Below are 22784 nucleotides of genomic sequence, written 5' to 3'. Positions count from 1 at the left end.
CTGCATCTCAAAAAAAAAAAAAAAAAAAAAAAAAAGGCCTTCCACGAGATGCCTGCCATGGCCTCATGGGTTGTTCTGTCGCCTAATCAATGATTCTTTGGAGCCATCTAGGGCTTTCTTAGTGCTGAGTAGAGGGACTGTTTCCAGCAAATGTTTAGGAAACCTGCTTTGTGGAGACAATGGTTCCCTAGCAATAATACCAGCCTAAACTTTCCTGAGCTATATTTTTTGTAGTTTAATCTACTAGATTGGATTAGGCTCTGACTGAGTTCCTCACACAAGCATTAAGGACAAGAGATCTAGAGAGAGATCGCACCATCTAAAAGAAGCTGTCATATATCATATAAGAATGTCAGGATGAGTAGACTTATTTTAACTACTTGGAAAAGTTTATAAGATTCCCAAAACCTTTATACCTCCACACCTCTTTGTTATTTTTATTACCAACTGTATACTGTCCTATTATGGTTAGCCAGAAAGTTCTTAAAATGGAAAGGATTTATGTGCATGTTTTTAGTGACAATAAAGAAAAAAAGAAAAGCAGTGGAGTGAATATTTCTGCCAGGCCAGTGGGGGACCTAGGAGGGGAGAGTAGGCTGTAGCATCTTGTAGGCTGCATCTCAGAAGTCTGTGGAAAGAGCAAAAACAGAGCGTGGGAGACAGGGGCAGGAGCCCTGTCAATAAGAAGTCAATAACAGAAATTACCCTAGGTTTTCTTAGTATGCCAGAGACAAATGAGTAGGTTTCCTGAATATAGCTAGATTGAAATTAATGCTTGTAAAAGTCAAGAAGTTTTTTAAAAAAGTATTTCCTAATTTATTCCTAATTTAAAAATAAAACAATTTTTCTTAGCAAGTTATCCTGACATCACAGATATGTTAATTTGGATAAGATTCTTAGATGAAATGAATTGATTAACGTGAAAATTAATTCATGAATCTTAGATATCAGCAAGTGAGTAGGATTTGGAAGTTGTTTGACAATATTTCGTATATATAGTATTGGTTTTTCCTAAATCATCTGACTGCCAGTATTTCATCTTGAGAGTGGCAATTTAAAAAGGAAAAAACATTTTTTCCCCTGGGCTTAGACTCCACTAAAACTTGTGGGTTGAACATTTTACCCAAATATAGACCTTTTAGTGATTAAGCTAATTTACTCTTTTCAAACTGTGACATCCTGTTTATAAGAAAGAAGACTTATAAAAAGTAATCTGAGCATGAACTAACTCTTCTAAAGTCAACATCTTGGTGAACTTATGTGTTAAATGAGTCACAAATATTTGGATGAAAATTTTTTTCTGGTTTTGAAAGAGAAAGTACTTGGGGAAAATGTCATTTTGGTTTCATTGAAATGGAAACATTTGAAAAAATGAAATTCACTGGTGAGCCTATCATGTAACAGGTTTACACACATATTTCTTAAGTCAGTTCTGTGAAGTTTTAGAGCTGTATCCTCCATGGGCCAACTCTTAACCATCATGAGATGCATTTATAATTATTACCAGAAATGAGTTTTTAATGTTGCACAAAGTAAAATTTTTATAATATTTGAAAATAATATTATTCACTTTGTAAAATGTATTTGTAAAATTACTTTTGTCCCAAAAGAAAGCTGAACGATGCCTATTCAATTTATTTACCTGACAGAAAAATGCTGTCTTTTTATTGACCCTTTATTATTTGAAAATGTCATCATGAGCAACTTACAATTTAATTTCTCTACAATAATGTTATACTCAGTATTTTATACTTGATTTTAATATATACTTGCAATTTATACTTGATTTTTAATATATACCTGCAACTTATTAGCAAAATTTAATTTCTCTACAATAATGTTATATTCAGTATTTTATACTTGATCTTTGATATACTTGCAATTTACTGGCTGAATTTTTGTGAATTGAGCAAATCCATGCTCTTTTAAGCACCTCCAGTCTCTATGCTGTTGGTCCTAAAATCCTTATCTTCTGCCCTGTTCTATTAAGTGTTAGATTTGCATTTTAAGGATCTTTTTGGTTATTACCTCAAGCACTACAAACCTGTCAGTTCTCAGTTTTAATTACTTTTTTTTAAAAAAGTCAATCTTTCTTCCCCTATTCAGTTACAATATCACCAAAGACCACACTGTGGGTCCTTGGTCATCAGAGAGCTCTTCCTCTCACTTATCACAAGTAACTGGCCATCAGTCCTTGATAATTCGGCCTGTAAAATGACTCTTCTTGCCATCTCTGCCCTAACTCAGACACAATAATTTCTTAGCTAATTCAGAACAAAAGCTTCTCATGGGGCTTCCCTGTCAATTCGTTCTTCTCTGCCACTGGATCTTTCTGTGGAGATAGTCAAATATGAATATATAGGACTTGTCTCCCTAGAGACTTTTACTTATTCTCCATTGAGTTAAGATGAAATCTTTACTATCTGATACAGCCTACTTTTTCTAGATTTCTCTCTTGTACTTATCTGCTCTTTGGTCAAATACATGTGGAGATTTATCCATGACTAAAAGTCATTTGACTATACTATATATTTTCCACACTGTGCTATTCCAAGTTTTGATCCTCATTACTTAAGGCTCACTTTCCCATTCTTACTTTCCTTCTTCCAGAAGTAAAAATCATTTCTTCTATGTCCTCTCATAGTGCTTTTGTATTCTCTTTGCCATCATGCAATATACCCCATTAAGGTTAACTATCTATATGAGGATTTCTTGATCTAAATTATGAATTTTTCAAGAGAGGTATTTGATTTCTTATTTGTGAAAATAAAAACAGTTTCACTGTTGGGACTTAATAAATGCCCCCATATTAATGGGGTACTGAACAAAAGGTGTGTTGAAATGAACCCAGATTCTCATAGGTATAGGTATTGTTCCAAGTGGATGGAGAAGTTCTTCAAGGATTAGAGTAAAAAAAAAAAAAAAAAAAAGAGCCTTGCCAATTTTTTTTTCTTGAGAGCTATGGTTTTATTTTATGACAGTCATGGGAATTTCTCAGAAAACTCAGAGAGTGATGAATGGTAGTATTACCTGCAAATTTCTATTTGTTCTCATTCGAACCATCAAGTCATTGTCTCTGGCATTTGTTAGTGATTCATTGTACTGATGACTTTAAAATATGAGCCATCGCTAGAGTTGTTCACTTGCTGTTCAGTTTGGCATTAAGTTGATTAGCTAGCATGTATTTATTGGCAATGAGGTAAATATGCTAAGTTAAATGCACACCAACAAAAGTATAATCGCTATCTTCTATTTGTTAAAATAGAGGTGGAAAAAGAAACTTAGTACACATAGAATAATTAAGTACAAGACTGAGATGGATTATATAAATGTAAATGAAACATGAAGCAAGGAAAAATCATGATGATCTGAAGAAGCAATGAAAGGTTTCATTAAGAAAAACTTAACTTGTTCTTGAAAAATAGGTAAGAATTACTTGAATGAAAATCAGAAATTCAAAATGAAGAAAATAATATAAGTCCATTGACAAGAATACTAGATTTCTATGTTTTGCAAACCAAAATTTAGTTAGTAATTTTAGCAATACCTAGATTGTTTACTTTTAAGAATATGAAGTTATTTTGTTCTACTTTGTTTTGTCTCCAGGTGGATCCGATATTGAATATCTGGACTTCTATAAGCCTGTCGTGTGGTTCTGGATCCTTGTAGGGCTTGCTTACTTTGCTGCTGTCCTGAGCATGATTGGAGATTGGCTCCGAGTGATATCTAAAAAGACAAAAGAAGAGGTGAGAATTAAGAAGTGTGCAAAAACACTTCTATTTAGTTAATTCAATAAAGATTATTTTAAATTATGTTTACGTTTACATTTAAAATATTTAAACATTTTAAAATGTTAATATTTTCTGTTTGGCATGAATTTGCTATATGAGACTATGAGCAAATATATGAGTTGTATTTTTCACTTAGAAAATGTTTCTATGCCAATTGCTGTCTCAGAACTGAGGGCAATCTCTAATGAAAAAGGATGTAACTAAAAACATTTTCTTTGTTATTTCTTTTTCTTTTGTTTTCTTTCTTGTGTTCTCAAGGGCACAAAATAAATTTTGTTCTGTAAAGAAAAAATAATAGAAAATATTTGTATCAAGAAATCAGGAGCATGAAATAGTGAATGTTTTAAATAATGTGGAAGGTTTTTTACCTTTAACTTATTTTATTTTTCTTATGTCTATATAAATTTGTACATACACATGTATATATATTCCAAAGCTGTATGAATTATGGCTGTTTTCCCTGTGTATAGATTTTAACAATTTTAAAAGTTGTCAATTTACTTATCTTGTACAACTATAGTTATAGAAGTGAACATTAGAATTTTGACCCATGAAATTTTGGAAAATTTGAAATTTGAATATTGATTTTGAAATTCTATTGTTTGGAAATTAAATTTTGATTTCATATTTACATATCCAGGATCACTATTAGTTTGAATGTGACGGGGTAATGTTTAATTATGAAATGTGTATTTCTTGCTTCTGAGTCTTAGTCAACTTTGCTAATTGTTTCAAAGAACAACAAATCTGTAAAACCTGTCCCTATAGTACCTATTGCCTTCCTTTAACTATCCATTCCTAGGCCACAGATATCAGTGTCAGACTCTTTGATGGCTACAAGCGTGAATTCTTTAAGCATACACCCAAAAGAAATAGAATAAGATAGAAACTGATGAAATTAACTTCCCTTTACAAATGTTTTCTTTGAAAATTATGATGTAATTGTTTTGTTTTGTTTTGTTTTGTTTTTGAGATGAAGTCTCTCTTTGTTGTCCAGGCTGGAGTGCAGTGATATGATCTAAGCTCACTGCAACCTCTGCCTCCCAGGTTCAAGTGATTCTCCCACCTCAGCCTCCTAAGTGTCTGGGACTACAGGCTCGCACTACCATGCCTAGCTATTTTTTTTTTTTTTTTGTATTTTTAGTAAAGACAGGGTTTCATCATGTTGGCCAGGCCGGTCTAGAACTCCTGACCTTCAAGTGATCTGCCTGCCTCTGCCTCCCAAAGTGCCAGGACTGCAGGCATGAACCACCATGCCAGGCCAAGTCATATAATTTTTTATTCATACACAAGGTGCCTATGTGAACTAGCAAGAATGTAAATTATCCATACTTTACTTCGAGGATACCATATTTCCTAACTGGGAATTTACTTATTCAGTATGCATTAGTCTATATCTTAGTTGCATCATCAATCGAAATATTTTTATTATAAACAAGTCAGTAAGACAATATGCTTGACACTATAATTTAAATTGTATGAAAAGCCTTGCTTTGAACAGGACCTATTCAATGGATTTGCCTCAACCTTAGGCTCATTGTATGTGGTGCGCATGTGTGAGTGTGGTGTTTGTGGGGGTGGTAGGGGATGGGAGAGAGAGAGAAATATGATGGATGGTTATTCTTCATATGTACTTCATGTATATCTTGAGATGCTAAGGCAAAAAGTGGAAATTGTAGTTAGGGAATGTTTTGGATAACATAGCTAAAAAGAGAACTACTCAAACATCAAGCAATAATTTGGCTTTCAAATGGATTTGAAAACACATGCACACAAGCATGTATTTCTTAAATAAAATAGACTTGAGCAGAACCTATTTCATACAGTCAGGTAGTTAGGAAAAGTATTGTTTTGCAATACACAAATACACACATATAATATTATAAATAAGCCATGTATTACATACATACACACATAAATACACACTTATATCTTAATGTTTTTGTGGTCCACAATATAAAAGTTTGAAAGCCGCTAAGGCACAGATAGTACAGAGGGAAATTTTGTATCTTTATTAATTGATGACATTGGTATAGAATATCTGCTTAAATGTTTAAAACTTGTATTATTAAAAAACAGTGCTTTTTGTGATAGGACTAGCTGGGTCAAAGAATTAGCACACTTTTCCAGAGTAATGAGTCTGCTCTAGCTGTTAAAACAAAATATGACAGACTGGGTGGTATAACAACAGACTTTTTTTTTCCTCACAATTCTGGAATCTAGAAGTCCAAGAAGGTGCTAGCAGGGTTGGTTTCTGGTGAGGCCTCTCTCCTAGGCTTGCAGGTGGTGCCTTTCCACTGTGTCCTCATATGGCCTTTTCTCCATGTACATGCATGAGAGAGAGTGAGAGATCATGTGAGCATGTACACTCTGGTATATTTTTCACTTCTTAAAAGGACTCCAGTCCTATTGGATTAGGGCCCCACTTTCATGACGTCATCTAACCTTAATTACCTTCTTTAAAACCCTGTCTTCAAATGCAGTCACACTGGAGCTTAGGGCTTCAACATCTGACTTTTGGGGAGACACAAATCAGGCCATAACACCATCTTTTCAAATAAATACAAATTTCTACATAACTGATTTATTCAAAATGAAAATCAAGACTGGGTGTGGTTGCTTAAGCTTGTAATCCCAGCACTTTGGGAGGCTGAGGCAGGCGGATCACCTGAGTCCAGTAGTTTAAGATCAGTCTGACCAACATGGTGAAACTTCATCTCTACTAAAAATACAAAAATTAGCTGGGCATGGGGGTGGGTGCCTGTAGTCCCAGCTACTCAGAAGGGTGAGGCAGGGGAATCCTTTGAACCTGGGAGGCGAAGGTTTCAGTAAGCGGAGATGGTGCTACTGCACTCCAGCCTGGGTAACAGAGCCAGACTCTGTCTCAAACAAACAAACAAACAAACAAAAAACAGCGTTGTGTGCCTGCTTATGAGTGATCTTCGTGACTCTCAACTGAAAGTATGAGATGTAGCACTGTGTTTTCATGCTAAACATTGCAGGGCTTTTTTGTTTTGTTTTGTTTTTCGTTTTTTCTTACCACATATGTTTTGGCGTCTACCTAATATTCTGGGTAGCATGTGTTGTCTGGTGATTGCATCTGCCGAAAGCTCACCTGAGTCAAGGCTACAACCAAAGCTTTAAGTGAACCATCCAAACATGCAGCTGCTCTGAACAGGGGAGCCTGTTGAAATGGAGCTTTCAATTGGAGTAGATATGTATATTTTCTGATTTATAATGTAATTTAGGGAACTGCAAAATGGGGTCACGAATTCAACAGAGAATATGAAGAAAGACAGGGAAAGGCCCCTTATAATTTTCAAAATATCATCATGGCCAAAGTTTTTATGAACAGAATACTGTTAAAATTTCTAAAGCAATGGAAAATGATTATTATATAATTTTAGTTTTGCAGTAACTCACTAAAGGCATAAATCAATAAAAGCCAACTAAATATAATCTAGTTGTCATCTCTGTGTAGATGAACCAATGCCAGGTGACTGCTCAATAGGTATTCCTTACTTTCCACGCCCAAGTCATTCCGGGCACCGTTAGTTTTAAAAACTCCCAAAGTGTTAAGAAACAACAAGGTTATTTCTAGTTTTCAGTTTTGATGAATAAAAACACTAAACATTTTTAGTAACTGGGAATCTTCCTCACTAAAAAATTTAACTAGTACAAAGTATAAAAAATACAAAATTAAATATAGCTTCAAATTTTCCAAGTGATAATACTTGTACACATGCTTTCCCTGAATGAAAAGATTTTGGCTAATAACCCCAGTCTTATATTATTTTTTCAAAAACAAATCTGCTTAAACCATATTGGTTTAAGTATGAAAATATAGATCTAGTCATATGTGCCCTTATTCCATTTCTGTTTTTTATGTTAAAACATATTGTTTCCAGCCAGGCGCTGTGGCTAACACCTGTAATCCCAGCACTTTGGGAGGCTGAGGCAGGCGGATCACCAGAGGTCAGGAGTTTGAGACCAGCCTGGCCAATATGGTGAAACCCTGTCTCTACTAAAAATACAAAAATTAGCTGGGCATGGGGGTGGGTGCCTGTAATCCCAGCTACTCCGGCTGAGGCAGGAGAATCACTTGGACCCGGGAAGGCGGAGGTTCCAGTGAGCCGAGATCATGCCACTGCACTCCAGCCTGGGTGACAGAGCAAGACTCCATCTTCAAAAAAATAAAAATAAAATGAAAAATAAAATAAATTATGTTTCCAGTGAAGAATAGTTTTAATGAAATTATGTTTTGTTTTCCATCAACATGCTGAAATAAAACGTGGTCTAGCTAATCCATCTGAAATATTTGAAGAGGAAATGATTTGTTGAAACATACTATATATTCAAAAGTGCCACATATAATTATAGTTGATCTGCATCAAGGAAAACAATAATGAGCGCAGTAATTTTCCAGTTTTCCACGGAAACATATGCATTTCTGTAAAAGCGTTTGTCTATTTTTTAAGCTCCAGTGGAGGGTAGGCACATGTTTAACAGAAAGAATTGGTAAGTCAACTTATCTTTTTCATGAAACTATGTACCATCTTCTGAGGAAATAATGTTTCCATTTATAAAATAAAGCTTATTTAGATATTCTGGATAATACAATAATACTGCTACCTGAGGGAGGCATAATAGAAATAAGATGTGACCACGAAACTCAGAAGGTAAAATCTGTGCTTGCTTAGGAAGAAAGCATGGAGCAGGGCGTCGTTACTACACACAGGCATACCTCAGGTTCCTACTGTTCACATTTCTTGAGCTTGAAAGGGCCTGTGATTTCTACATACTTCTTCTATCGATGCCCATGTGCCAGTATTTGGGTGTTCCTGTGCACATAGGAGATAAACACCACCGTGGCCCACACCATAGCATGCTAGTGTTGTCGGGCCACGTGGCACCACAGCTGGCCACAGTGAATTGATAGCCAGGCAATGCTTCTCTACCAATATCATTTCCTTAGTCTCTGGAGATGCTTATGCAAATAGAGGCTCTCACTTTAGTAAGTTGGCCTTGTATTGTGTGAAAACTACACCCTTTGACTGGACAATGCTAGTGCCAAGAAGCCTTGAAAGACTGTCCCTGAATTTTTATTTCACCCCAATTTTGTGAAGGGGCCTGAGAATGTGAAAGAACATAGTTTTGTTTTGTTTTGTTTTGCTAATTACCTGGTGGCAGCATTTGGTCTCCTCTAAATTTCACTCTGGTTGGCAATGACTCTTTCAGGAAAGGAGCTGGTACTTGGAGGCTCTTTATCTTGGCCAGAGATGAGCAATTAAGAAACAGTTGCAGCCTGGGCCCCAGAGAGTTTGCAGTACATTTTATCATTATTTCTTATGGGAGAAGTGCTTTCAATTTGAAAATGCCATTTGAATAGCTTAGACTTTATTCAGAAAACTTTACGGAGCCATGGAAGGATTTTAAGTAAGTGGAATGAATAATGTTGGCAACAGTGGGGAAGATGATTTAGTTGCAAACAAAGCTGGATTCAGGAAAATCAACTGGGAGAGTTACTGCAGGTATCCAGATACTATCAAATGAAGGGTCTAGGGTAGCAGTGGGATAGAGATGAAAGTTCAGATTTCAAAAATACTTGGGGGATAAAAGGAATAGAATTTGGTGACCCATTAACTGTGCACAATAAAGAGAAAAGGAGAATGACATCCATAATTCTAACTTTGGGTAGGATTACAGAATGCTGGAAAATGAGAGATTTTGCAAAAATTGGAACAATCAGATAGTTTTATGTTGGACATGTTATGATTGCAGACGTAACAGACATCCAGGTAGTTCAATTTTAGAAAATTGCATCTGCATGCCTGGAATGTAGGAGAAATTAAAGCTGGGAAGATAGTTTGAGGCCATCACTACCTGAGAGCTGTGAGTATAGACGAATTCACCTAATGAAGATTTGTAAAGTAAGTCAATAGTGGAGTTAAAAACAGAACGTGGAGTAATACCTTCACTTAAGGTGTGGGATGTGGAGACTATGGACTGTTTAGCAAACAATATAGTTAAATAAATTGATTTGTGGTTGAGTCTGTTGGAAAGGCAAAGGCATCGAGGTTTTGAAGAGAGGAAGATGGTTACAGTGATGGATCATATTGGCTAAAGAAAACGGTGAAGAAAATCCAAGGAAAGGCTAACATAATAGCATAAAACAGATGAAAAAAGTAACTAGAATTCCCCATTGGGGAACTCTTGTAGAAAACCATGTAAATCTTGTTCCCTGACATGGGTGCAACACAGTAGCTATATCTTAAGATAGTTCCGGCCACATAAAACACAATTTCAAAGGGCAACAGTCACAGTGTTTTTATGGAAATGGGAGCCCTTGGAACATGACTAACAGAAACCCTTGTGAATGGTGCGCTGGGGGAATTGAGCCATGGCATGGAGACCAGTTAGGAATTAGAATTATTTAATGTCGAGTTCCTAAATTATTAATTCATTCAAAAAGTGCTATTAAGTTCTTACTACGTGATGAGTGCTGTATTGGGTGCTGGGAGTAACTCTTCATCTGTGGTAGTTTGAAGTCCATCTCTTTATTGGGAGGATTGCACAGGTGGTGTGTTTGCTTACTGGTCTTTCTAATGCTTGCTTTTACTTTTCTTCCTCCAGTGCTGGAAAAAGGAGCTTATTGGAGAACACTTGTTAACATAGCCTGCTTTTACTTTTTTCTTTTCTTTTTCTTCTTCCCACCCTCCATCACTCCCTTCCTTTTTTCTTTGATCTTCAGACTATATGTCAGACTTTGTAATTATTGCTTTGATTTCTGTGATATTGTAGGGCAGGGGGGCGGCAATACTGTTTGGTACAATTTTTCTGGCAGTGTTTCTTACTGTTATTGCTCTCTTACTGAGATATTCGAGTAGCTATAAATGACTATTTGAAATTGGACTATGGGCATAGTATTCATTGACCATAAATCTTCTCAGGTTTATGTCTTACACATGTAACTCTTCTTTGGCTAAAGGATAAGAACAATATAAAATAGAAGCAGGAAGTGTCACGATGGGCTATTCACACTAAAGCATACATAAAGGGCCCATCTTCTCTTTCCCACGGGGAGAAGGGTGTCCTTCACTATGTGATGGGGAAAAGATGAGAGCAATCAGATTTTGAGGTTCATCTGCTGGTCAATGTTGGCTCTGCCTAATCATGCAAAGGAGAAAGTTCTTTCTCTCTCCAGTCACAGCCTGAGTTCAGCAAGTTATTGTCTATTTAGTAAATAGGCAATTGGAGAGGAGAATAAAACAAGGCAAGAATTAAATTATGCTTGAAGGCAACATTAACTGCCAGAAACCCAGACATGTCTGATTTCTAAGTGAATTGTATGAGCAGTCATTTCTGCAGAACTGAGACCCCAAATTATGTCTCTATATAGCCTCAGTATTATGTTGCATGCTATGAACCTTTGTGGTTCTAACTTCAGGGAGGCCTTAATAAGTCAAAATGTATACTCAAAATGAAATAGGATTTGAGGACGTTCAGAAATGGAAACACTTCTCTTCTAGAACACATTTTAAGTTATTTCCCTTTTAATACTAAATGAGATAATCATGTATAATGCACAACTGTCAAATAATAATGGCTAATAAGGAAGCAGAAACACACAGAGGTACAGTGACTTGGGAAAGGTTGTACAGCTGGTAAAGCGGAAGAATCAATAATGAACTCAGATAGCTTGACTCCATGGCCCAGCCTTTTAATGTTGTAGCTATGCTGCTTCCCAATTGCTCACAATGTTTCTTATCTGTTGTTGTTATTGTTTATTTCTGCCTCTGCCTTCTCATCTCACTTCTTCCCGTCCTTCCCCATTCTTCTCTTCCCTCCTTCCCTTTCCTCTTCCTGTCTCTTCCCTCCTCCTTCTTTCCTCTTTTTGCCTTATGTGGGTAATACTGACTCATCAGGAACATGTGCCCAAGGCTTACCCATCTGTTACTGTGTAACTACAGAGAAGAGTTTTGTGTATTTAATTTGGTTACTAATTATTTATGGTATAGATCAGTGAAATCTTGAAACCTAAAATTTTTACATTCTTTCAAGTGAAAAGAAGTGATTTGTATGATTTCTGAAAAGTGAGTGGGTTTTGAGGCCAACAAAACTGAGATTTAATTCTATCTCAACTATTTACTAGCTCTGCAAACATCACCAAAATGTCTAATCTCTTTTGAATCCGTATTTCTTTTCTGATAAAATTAAGGTATGGTATCTCCTTTATGAGTTTGCTGTGAAGATGTGGTGAGGAGTGTATGTGATGTGGCTGAATGCTTACTGAATGTTTGTTTCTTTCCACATGGGTTTCTGAATAAATTAATATCAAATTATCTCAAATCAAATAATTTTATAAAGTTCTAAGACTATATATATATAATATCATCATATATTGTTCTATGTAGAGCATAAAATATCATGAGTGCTTATAGGTCTAAACATTTTACGTGGTTGAAATAATAAGTAAACACAAAAACGATAAACAAACAAACAAAAACTATTGAAGGTGTCTATATTGCTAGAATTTAATCACAAAACCAGAGTCCAAAATAGCCTAGTAAAAAAATGAATATAGAAATTTCAAATATGTTGAATATTCTATGGACTTTTAAAAGACTAGTTTCTACATTAAATGTTCCTAAAATCTGCCCAGATCCTCATTTTTTTTTTTTTTCTTGAATTAGACCCACAAATTTTCTAGTGTCTTACTGTCTCAGTTGAGGTAGAACCTGTCTGGATTCTTCCTTTTATTAAACCAAGAGGCAGTAGCTCAATTGTTTTCTTAAAAAATAAAAATGTGCAGGAAGATTACTTTTGTTTTCTTCCTTTTTTTTTTTTTTATTTTAGGTTGAATTCTCAGTATAAATGGTGACTTTTTTTTTCTCTTTGATTATGTATCTCACAGAATGTCATCTGGTAATGGAAGTTCAGAATAATTTTTTTCTATTCCTTTGTAAATAATAGGAAAATAAGTTAATAGTTTCTGCCTCAAAGCTCCTTATAAGTAATTTCATTTTCTTTAGCTAGAGAGCACATTATGAGGATTTAGTGCATCAATATACAATATTATTTTTCTTTTTTGACTATTTTGAGACCGTTATCTGTTTTGAGAAATTGTGTTAGGAAAAGTGGCCACCATGAACTTGGCTTTCAAAATTGTTTTTGGACTTTCTTCAGCAAACCAAAGTATTCCCCTTGCCTGTATTCAGAGCTAAAAAAATCACATTTTACAAAAAATCAAACTATGTTTGCTGAGAACAGAAGATAATGTGTTTTCAAACATGGATCAAAATGAACTTGGTTTTAGCTCCTCTTTAAGATGGCTTTTTCTAAATGAATATTAGCTTGTGATTGATTGGGACCAAGAGTGGGGGGCATTTTGAATAATCAAATCAGGGATTATTTAATCATCTTTTGCAACAAAGTATGATGATTTGTTTAGCGTTCAGTGGATGACACCCTAATTGTAGTAAGAGAATTTAGCTCTTCCTGCCTCAAACTTGATTTGAACCAAAAGAACGGCTTCTAATAAAGGATGCACGTGCATGTGTGTACACGCACATGTGTGCCCGTGTGTGCAGGTGCACACACATAAAGTCTCTTATTTCAAAACAAGATAGAATGTCTATTCTTTCTCCAGCAAAAGTGCTAGTCATCAGTATTGATCATGAAATACTTTCATTTGACTCTTTCCAGATACATATTAGGATTATACTTCCTCTTCTTTTCTTTCCTTCTTTTCTTTCCTTTTTTTTTTTTTTTTTTTTTTGAGACGGAGCCTTACCTTGTCACCCAGCTTAGAGTGCAGTGCCATGATCTCAGCTCACTGCAAGCTCTGCCTCCTGGGTTCACGCCACTCTCCTACCTTAGCCTTCTGAGTAGCTGGGACTACAGGTGCCCACCACCACTCCCGGCTAATTATTTTGAATTTTTAGTAGAGACAGGGTTTTACCATGTTAGCCAGGATGGTCTCGATCTCCTGACCTCGTGATCCACCCATCTCAGCCTCCCAAAGTGCTGGGATTACAGGCATGAGCCACTGCACCCGGCCCTACTTCCTCTTCCTTTTTGTGTTTGGTGCCATATAAACAGATCTGGCCAAGGATTTGTGGGCAGAATTCATGTGAGTGTATGGGAGAAAATTTTTTATTTTATTTTATTTTATTTTATTTATTTATTTATTTATTTATTTATTTATTTATTTATTTTTGAGACAGAGCTGGAGTGCAGTGACGCAATCTTAGCTCACTGCAACCTCTACCTCCCAGGTTCAAGTGATTCTTCTGCCTCAGCCTCCTGAGTAGCTGGGACTACAGGCACACACCACCATGCCCGGCTAATTTTTGTATTTTTAGTAGAGACAGGGTTTCACCATATTGGCCAGACTGGTCTCGAACTCCTGACCTCATGATTCATCTGCCTCGGCCTCCCAAAGAAGTGCTGGGATTCGCCTGGCCAGGAAGAAGGTTTAATTGCATCTGTGAGTGCCTCAAGATCCTCTTGCCCTCTAGCACAATTACCATAGGAGATCATGGATGCCATGTCAGCCTGGGTCCCTGAGTAACTACACTGAGCAGAGCCCTTTGATGATTTGTGGATGTTTAACCAGAACAAGAAATTAACCTTTGTTGCTTTAAGCCACTAAGATGAAGGGATTATTCGTTCTATATTATAACCTTTGCTATCCTGATTAATTTGATAACACACCATAATCATTGTTTCTCTAATTCAAGGACAGAATTACAATGATAATATTATTATTTTAATAATACTATTGTTTAAGGAAAAAGTTAAAATAATAATTTTGGAGATTTAGACTTTATATGCCATGTTTATATTTGGTAAGTTTTACATTAGCTTCCAAATCTCTGACAGGCTTAGGTGTATTATCTACATTATCTTACTTAAGATTCACTAGTAGTTTTAGTAAAACTGAAGCATCAAGGTAAGAGTCCAAGTAAAATAGAGCAACCTGCCTTTTAACTCTTTATGTGCTGTAAATTCCAGAGACCAGGTCCTATAAAAAGGCAGTTTCTGCTCTCAGCCTTCCTGTTATCCCTGATTCTGATTCTGTATACACATACAAGATTGAGTCCAGTGATGCTGAATCTGTTTTGTATGTAAATTTCCATAAGAAGAAATATTGAACTGAATGTGTTTTCATAAAATCAATGCATAATATCAAAGCATTCAGACATGGAAGAGTAGAATACTCTTATATAATATTATTTCTGAAATTTATTAAGTTGAACTGTGTGAAATTATTGACATTCAGCTGTTTTTGACCTTAAAAATCACAGTCTCACTTGATTCAATGTAATATTCTAAGGAAATATATTTGAAAATCATATTTACAAGTACTATAAAATCTATTCACTAGATTATAACCTTTACATTAGGCAAAATCATATTTGGCCACACATCTATGCTATATTTTCTTTATTCATTAGTTAACAAAAACTTTTCAAAATCCTATTCTGATTACATACAGACTATGGAATAATTATTGCATCTCGACTCAACAGACCAGTGTGTTGCACTTGCATGTTACACAAATCTCTACCTTTTAGATTTGTCATGTGTCCCTCTAAGACTATCACTGCAGTTTTCCCTCTTCTTTGTTCACATGGGCACATCATAACTGCTTCTCCTGCTGCTGAAGCTCTCTTGGGGCCATGACACTGTAATAATGAATACTGATTCCTCACTTCATTCCCTATAACACAGTTCATATAAGACTGAAACTGATTATAACTTTATAGAAGTCCTACAGATAATTTAAGGGAATTACAGAGCAGAAAATAAAAACTTCGTGCTTGTTGATCAGACAGGGCTGCTTCTAGAATCTCTTGGCTATCTTCTTAAAGAATCGCCTCTTGGCCATTTCACTTCTCAATCTTTATAGGGCTCTGCTTACCACTCCAGGCAAATTCGTTCTATTGGATATCCCCTCCCCTGCGGTACAGAGGTCACAGTAGCAGAAGACCAGTTGACACAATGATAATGTATGTGCAAATACACTCTACCCCCAAATGGAGATAGCTTTTTAAATCAGGGGTCCCCAACCCCTGGGCTGAAGACCAGTACTGGTCCACGGTCTGTTAGGAACCAGGCCGCACAGCAGGAGGTGGATGGTGGGTGAGTGAGCATTACTGCCTGAGCTCTGCCTCCTGTCAGATCAGTGGCAGCATTAGATTCTCATAGGAGCGGGAACCCTATTGTGAACTGTCCACGTGAGAGACCTACGCTGCACACTCCATATGAGAATCTAATGCCTGCTGTTCTGAGATGGAAGTGTTTCATCCTGAAGCCGTTTCCCCAACTCTGCCGGTGGAAAAATTGTCCTCCGTGAAACCGGCCCCCGGTGCCAAAAAGATTGGGGACTGCTGTTTTAAATGATTGACTGTGACACTGGCTGTCTTAGTCTGAAGCACATGCATTTGAATTGTTTCCTCATGTAAGGTTTTTCCCAAGAATGATGGACAGGTACTTGATTTCCATGTCTGTGAGTAAACAAGCAAATAAATAAACAAATATGCTCAGCAAAGTAGTCACTTTCATAATGAAGGAGGTTTTACTACACTGATAAATTCTAGCTCCCATTCAGCATATCAAGTTACTTTGGATTCCTAAGATGTCTGGTTTTTCACCTTTAATTAAACAGCAACAGAAGCATATGGAAAAAAAAGTTATATAACACTGATCATTAGAGAAATGCAAATCAGAAGCACAATTAGATACTATTTCATACCATCAGAATGGCTATTATTGAAAAGTCAAAAAACAACAGATGCTGGTGAAGTCGTGGAGAAAAAGGAACACTTATACACTGTTGGTTGGATTGTAAATTCGTTTAATCATTGTGGAAAGCAGTGTGGAAATTCCTCAAAGAGCTAAAAGCAGAACTACCATTTGACCCAGCAATCCCATTACTGGGGGTATATGCCTAGAGGAATATAAATCATTCTATTATAAAAACACATGCATGTGAATGTTCATTGCAACACTATTCACAAAAGTAAAGACATGGAATTAATGTAACTCCCATCGACGACAGAATGGATAAAGAAAATGTGGTACATATACACCATAGAATACTACACAGTCATAAAAAAAATGAGATTATGTCTTTTGTGGGAACATGGATGGAGCTGGAGGATATTATCCTTAGCAAACTAACGCAGGAACAGAAATCCAAACACTGCATGTTTTCACTTATAAGTGGGAGCTAAATGATAAGAACTTAACACAAAGAAGGAAACAACAGACACTGGGGCCTACTTGAAGGTGGGAGAAGGAAGAGGAACAGAAAGATAATTATTGGGTACTGGGCTTAATACCTTGGTGATGAAATACTCTGTACAACAAACCCCCATGCCACGTGTTTACTTATGTAACAAATCTTCACATGCATCCCCCATCCTAAAATAAAAGTTTAAAAACAAAACAAAAACAACAAAAATGCTTCTCACATCTTGCAGCTGTTTGTTCATAACCACTCTAGTTTTGCTATTTTCATAAGCTCCCGACATCAGCAAGCACTTCAGTATCTTCTGAGAAAAATGCTATGTATGAAATATTGCCCTAAAGCTAGGTAGAAAATAAATTTTATTGGGAAATCTTACTATATAAAGAAATCCATTTTCAGAATTGGAGACTGTGAGTATAAATATGATGATTTTTTTCAAAGAATTTCTCACAAATGTCAAAGTTTGTAATATGTCAGTGGCCCCTTCAATTTCCCTTTGCCTATTCTTTTGTTTTATTTTGTTTCGTTTTGAGATGGAGTCTCGCTCTGTGGCTCAGGCTGGAGTGCAGTGGCACGATCATGGCTCACTGCAACCTCCGCCTCCTGGGTTCAAGCAATTCTCCTGTCTCGGCCTGCACAGTAGCTGGGATTACAGGCACCTGCCACCATGCCCAGCTAATTTTTGTATTTTAGTAGAGATGGAGTTTCACCATGTTGTCTGGGCTGGTCTCAAATTCCTAACCTTAAGCGATCCACTTGCCTTGGCCTCCCAAAGTGCTAGGACTACAGGTGTGAGCCACTGTGACCAGCCCTGTTGCCTATTCTTGAGAAACTATTTCTTTTAGTGAGGGCATTTTTTATGATATCTAGTTTTTTATATATATATAATATATATATAAAATATACACACACAGTATACATGTACACTATAGATATACTATATACAAATATGTACTATATATTATGCACTATATATACTATACATAAATATATACTATAAATGTATAGTATATATTATATATATATTCCATGTATGTACATATGTATGTGCATGTGTAACACATACACACATGTATAAATTCATCTTAGCTCTCATTCGTATCATTTCTACCACACTTTGAGAACCTGATAAACGGATTTAACTTAAACATAACTTTGGTTTAATAACTACTGTTTCATGTTCAGTACATGATTCTGAATGAACAGGCAAGGCAGTAAGGTCATATATAAGCAGGGCAGGGCACGTTATGCACATGTACCCTAGAACTTAAAGTATAATAATAATAAAAAAAAGAATTGCTTTCCTATTTTGAAGCTTCATGAAGTGCAGTATGCAAACTATTCAAGTTCAACAAAAGTCAGTATAGTATGAGTACAGAAAAAATAATGATTTTGCTGAATAGTGTCTCTGATTTGCAAGTCGAGGACTATTATGAAGAGATACATAGCACTAATCATTTCATTCCATGAGTACTCATTGACTTGTTTTTTCATAGACATGTTATGATCATCCATGATATGTCAGGCATTTTACTAGGTATTGGGAATACAGTTTTATGTATATAAAACTTTATATATATATACACACACCATATATATATATATATACACACACACACACACCATATATATATACACACTATATATATAGTGGCATTTCCCTCAAGGAAAAATTTATAGATACAAGGGAGTATATAAGCATCTACTAACAATCAGTACAGGGTAGATACTGTAATAGAGATATACAGAATATGCTTTACATGCAATGGTGCACAAAAATGGGAATTACTAAATTTAACTGGGTGAACTGGGGAAAATTGCATAAAGAAGATACTACCCTGACTTATCTTGTTCTTTCCTGTTTTGCGTTTCATCTATCAAATCGTCCTACAACAGTGATCTGAAAATGTATCCAGAATCCAATCACTTGTCACTTGTTTCTTCATTTTTTCCTGTGCCACCATGAGCTCACACTATATTATTGCAGGGACCTCCTAGCTTTCACCTTTGCTTTATGTAAAGTCTGTTTTCAACAAAGACCTCAGAATAATCCTTTGAAACATGAGTCGTATCATGTTATTTCTCTGGTTGGAAGTTTTTGATGGCTTCCCTTTTTCCTCAGAGTAAAAGCAAATGTCTGTAAAGCAGCATAAAAGGTTTTAGATGATCCAGCCCCCTTTCCTCCAGCCTCTTCTCTTCCTCTTCTCTTTCCGGGTGCTCACTCTGTTCCAGCCTCGCTAGTCCCCTTGCAATTCCCCCAGCACACCAGAAACACTCTTGTCCTGCTGCCTTTGCACTGACTGTTCGCTCTGTTAGCAGTGCTCTTTTCCCTGGTATGGCTGGCTCGCCTCCCTGGCTCACCTCCCAACATCGTCAAGTCTTTTCATCAAATACCGTCAATGGGGCCCACTTTGGCCATTCTATTTAAGATTGACACTCCCTTTCCCCAAGCACCCTTGGTTCTCCCTTCCCTGCTCTGCATTTTCATCATATTCACCGACGTCTAACATTCTATACAACATACTCACTTATCACGTGCCATTGTCTACTGGCTGTCTCTCTTCCTAGAAGGTATTTCTCAGAAGACAAGGAATTGTTGCTGTTTCGCTTTATCAAAATCAAGTGAAATGGTGCTTAGCATATAATAGGCACTCAATAAATGCTTGTTGAATTGAATGGATGAATGAGTGTAGAGAGAAAATGATTCAACTTAGAAGCCATAGAATTCAGAAAAAAAAAAGGATAAATCTTTAATAATGTAGAGATTTTGTTTTTCATGCTTATTTCCAATATTAGTATATCTATATCTCACTGATAAAAGTTGAACAGCTAAATTTTCATCTCTGTCAAACTAGAGATAAGATTTTAATTTTGTTCATTTTTAAAAATGTTTTCAGTAGAACCAAAGTATATTTATTTTGGTGGTTTATATTCATTCTATTATTGTTTACAGATATAAAATCAATGACAATTAATATTCAAGGAAAGATTAATTTTATATTTAAATAGCTTGACAAATAAGCTACTTAAAATTTTCAAGAGGCTAAAATGATTAATGTTTTAATAAAGAAAATCTTGAGTAATTACCGTAAGAGGTGGAACAAAGTTTGATGTATCAAACAAGAAGCTAGTTCAAAACTTAGTCTATAGCTGCAGCAAAATGTCAGGAATATTTCATTTTTATTCCTGATGTGATGGTTTTATGGCCGGAAGTTTTTTTGCATTTTTAATTCTTTTGTTGTTTTACTTTTAAATAATTGGTCCGTAGGATTCCCTGGTCTTCTAGCTAAAGAGTACCTACTTCCTACATGTGAAAAGCCCCTTTAACAGTTGATTCTATTTTAAGTATTAGTAGCATTTTCAAGAAGGTTTTTAATATTTTTAAATTTTCTAAACTATGTAAAATGACAAATTTGCTGATTTGAAGGGCATGTATTTGATTTGAAAGGTGAAATCTATGGATGAGTAAAGAAAAATGCAGGCAGGAAGGGCTACTTTTATCTAGAGAACAATAAGCATAGTAATAGTATTGGATAAAGTGAAAGGGTGCTTAAAGAAAGTGTGTTCTTAACATGAAATTAATTCACTATGGTTCTCTAAATGAGGAATTGGTATGTTTTTCCAACTTCTCCGATGAGAAAATATAGTTACCTTTGATGGATAATGCTAAATAATCTACTGCTTCTATTTTTAACTTAAAAACTTTTGCTCAGAAATGCTGGCTTCACAATGATTGCTAATTCCAAATAATACAAGTTTTCTTCTTCCAGTGGAACTTACCAGGAATGTTCTTTATTAGAGATGACGTGTCTGAGATTCCCTTTCATCCACTTAGGAATTCTGAATGAGCAGCTCCAGGAAAGTATTAGTTCTACCTCTCTCTCCCTTTGACAGGGTTACATACTAAAAGATCTTTGGAGTACTGATGCTATTTTTGGCACATGAATGCTAATGTGGATATTTTATATTAGTGTTGCATTAAGGACTACATGTAAAACAAGTCAGTATGTTTTTTCACAGTTCGAGAGGGAAAAGTGAGGGGGACTTATGCTTGACTGGAATAAATGCATTCCTGACTTTGAGACATCATGCAGTTTACACACTATCCAAATGGAAATGTTTTATATAGTTTTACATCCAAGACAGACAATGCTTTTGTTACTCTGCATTTTACCAGTGGGAATACTCATGCGCTTCCTGCAGTTCTTTTTGTGCAGCGGGAGGATAATGGTTTTTTGAAGGGAGGCCTAAGAAAAAATTGCCAACTAAAAGCACTCTTCTTATTTTAAATAAGCAGATTAAACTTTATAAAAAAATTCTCCTGGGCTGGGTGCAGTGGCTCACATCTGTAATCCCAGCACTTTGGGAGGCTGAGGTGGGTGGATCACCTGAGGTCAGGAGTTTGAGACTAGCCTGGCCAACATGGTGAAACCCAGTGTCTACTAAAAAAATACAAAAATTAGCCCAGCATGATGGCACATGCCTGTAATCCCAGCTACTTGGGAGGCTGAGGCAGGAGAATCGTTTGAACTCGGGAGGCACAGGTTGCAGTGAGCCAAGATCATGCAAGTGCACTCCAGCCTGGGTGACAAGAGCAAAACTCTGTCTCAAAAAAAAAAAAAAAGTTATCCCAATTTTACTATAAAATTACTACTAAAGTACTAATTAATTACTATTAAATGAATAGTAATTAGCTAAAGCTGAATCTCATGAAACAGTATTTCCTTAAAATACACAGAGGAATTGTTAGACGTGTAAATTTGAAATTGCTTGTAGATCACCCCACCTTGCCAAATCAACCCAAGGATTTATGATAAAAAGTGTAGATTCTATAAATTAAAAGCAACTAACTAAAAAGTGTTGTCTCAAAAGTTCTTGGGTAATGTCAAAGCTCTAGAATTGTATATTTAATAAATATTCTATCTTAATCAATTTATCCTATTGTCCATTTGTGGGTCTTTGCATTCATCTCTAATATGGTACTGCTAATTGAGGCCAAAACAACTCTACATTTATATTTCTACACCATTGCCTCTTTGAACAGGTTTACTGTTACAAATATGTTCTATTTATCCACATTTGACATCTGTATTAGTCCATTCTTGCAATGCTATAAAGAAATACCTGAGACTGAGTCATTTATAAAGAAAAGTTTATTTGGTTCACCGTTCTGCAGGCTATACAGATGCATGCCTGGGGAGGCCTCAGGAAACTTAAAATTATGGTGAAAGGCTAAGGAGAGGCAGGCAGGATTTGCATGGCTGGAGCACGAGGAAGAGAGAGTGGGGGAGGAGCTACACACTTTTAAACAACCAGATCTTGCAGTAACTCACTCACTATCACGAGAAGAGTAAGAGTGAAATCTGTCCCCATGATCTAATCAGCTCCTACCAGGTCCCACCACCAACACTGGAATTTACAATTTGACATGAGATTTGGGTCAGGACAGACACCCAAACCATATCAACATCCATGAATAGCGTCGTACCCTTGTGTTTACTAAAGCTCTGAGATAGCTGGGTATGTTGTCTCACAAAGCAATCATGGTCAGGCTCAGTGACCCGTGCCTGTAATCTAGCACTTTGGGAGGCCAAGGCAGGTGGATCCCTTGAGCGTAGGAGTTCAGGACCAGCCTGGGTAACATGGCAAAATCCTGTCTTTACAAAAAGTACAAAAAAATTGCCTGGTGTGGTGGCATGCCTGTACCCCCAACTACTCAGTAGGCTGAGGTGGGA

General features: G+C 36.2%; 1 protein-coding gene across 3 annotated transcripts in view; it reads left to right on the top strand.

Annotated features, from left to right (window-relative positions):
* KCNK2 (potassium two pore domain channel subfamily K member 2) overlaps window positions 1-22784 on the top strand; it is a 237621-nt gene that overhangs the window by 192432 nt on the left and 22405 nt on the right. For all 3 annotated transcript variants that reach the window (XM_050780573.1, XM_050780581.1, XM_050780563.1), the window contains exon 6: window positions 3607-3746. In XM_050780573.1, the coding sequence (XP_050636530.1) occupies window positions 3607-3746 (140 nt within the window). The remainder of the gene's footprint in view (window positions 1-3606; window positions 3747-22784) is intronic.

This window comes from Macaca thibetana, chromosome 1, assembly GCF_024542745.1.
Source record: "Macaca thibetana thibetana isolate TM-01 chromosome 1, ASM2454274v1, whole genome shotgun sequence".
Classification (NCBI taxonomy): domain Eukaryota; kingdom Metazoa; phylum Chordata; class Mammalia; order Primates; family Cercopithecidae; genus Macaca; species Macaca thibetana.
Note: the sequence above shows the minus strand (reverse complement) of the source record. Positions and strands in the feature narration are given on the sequence as shown.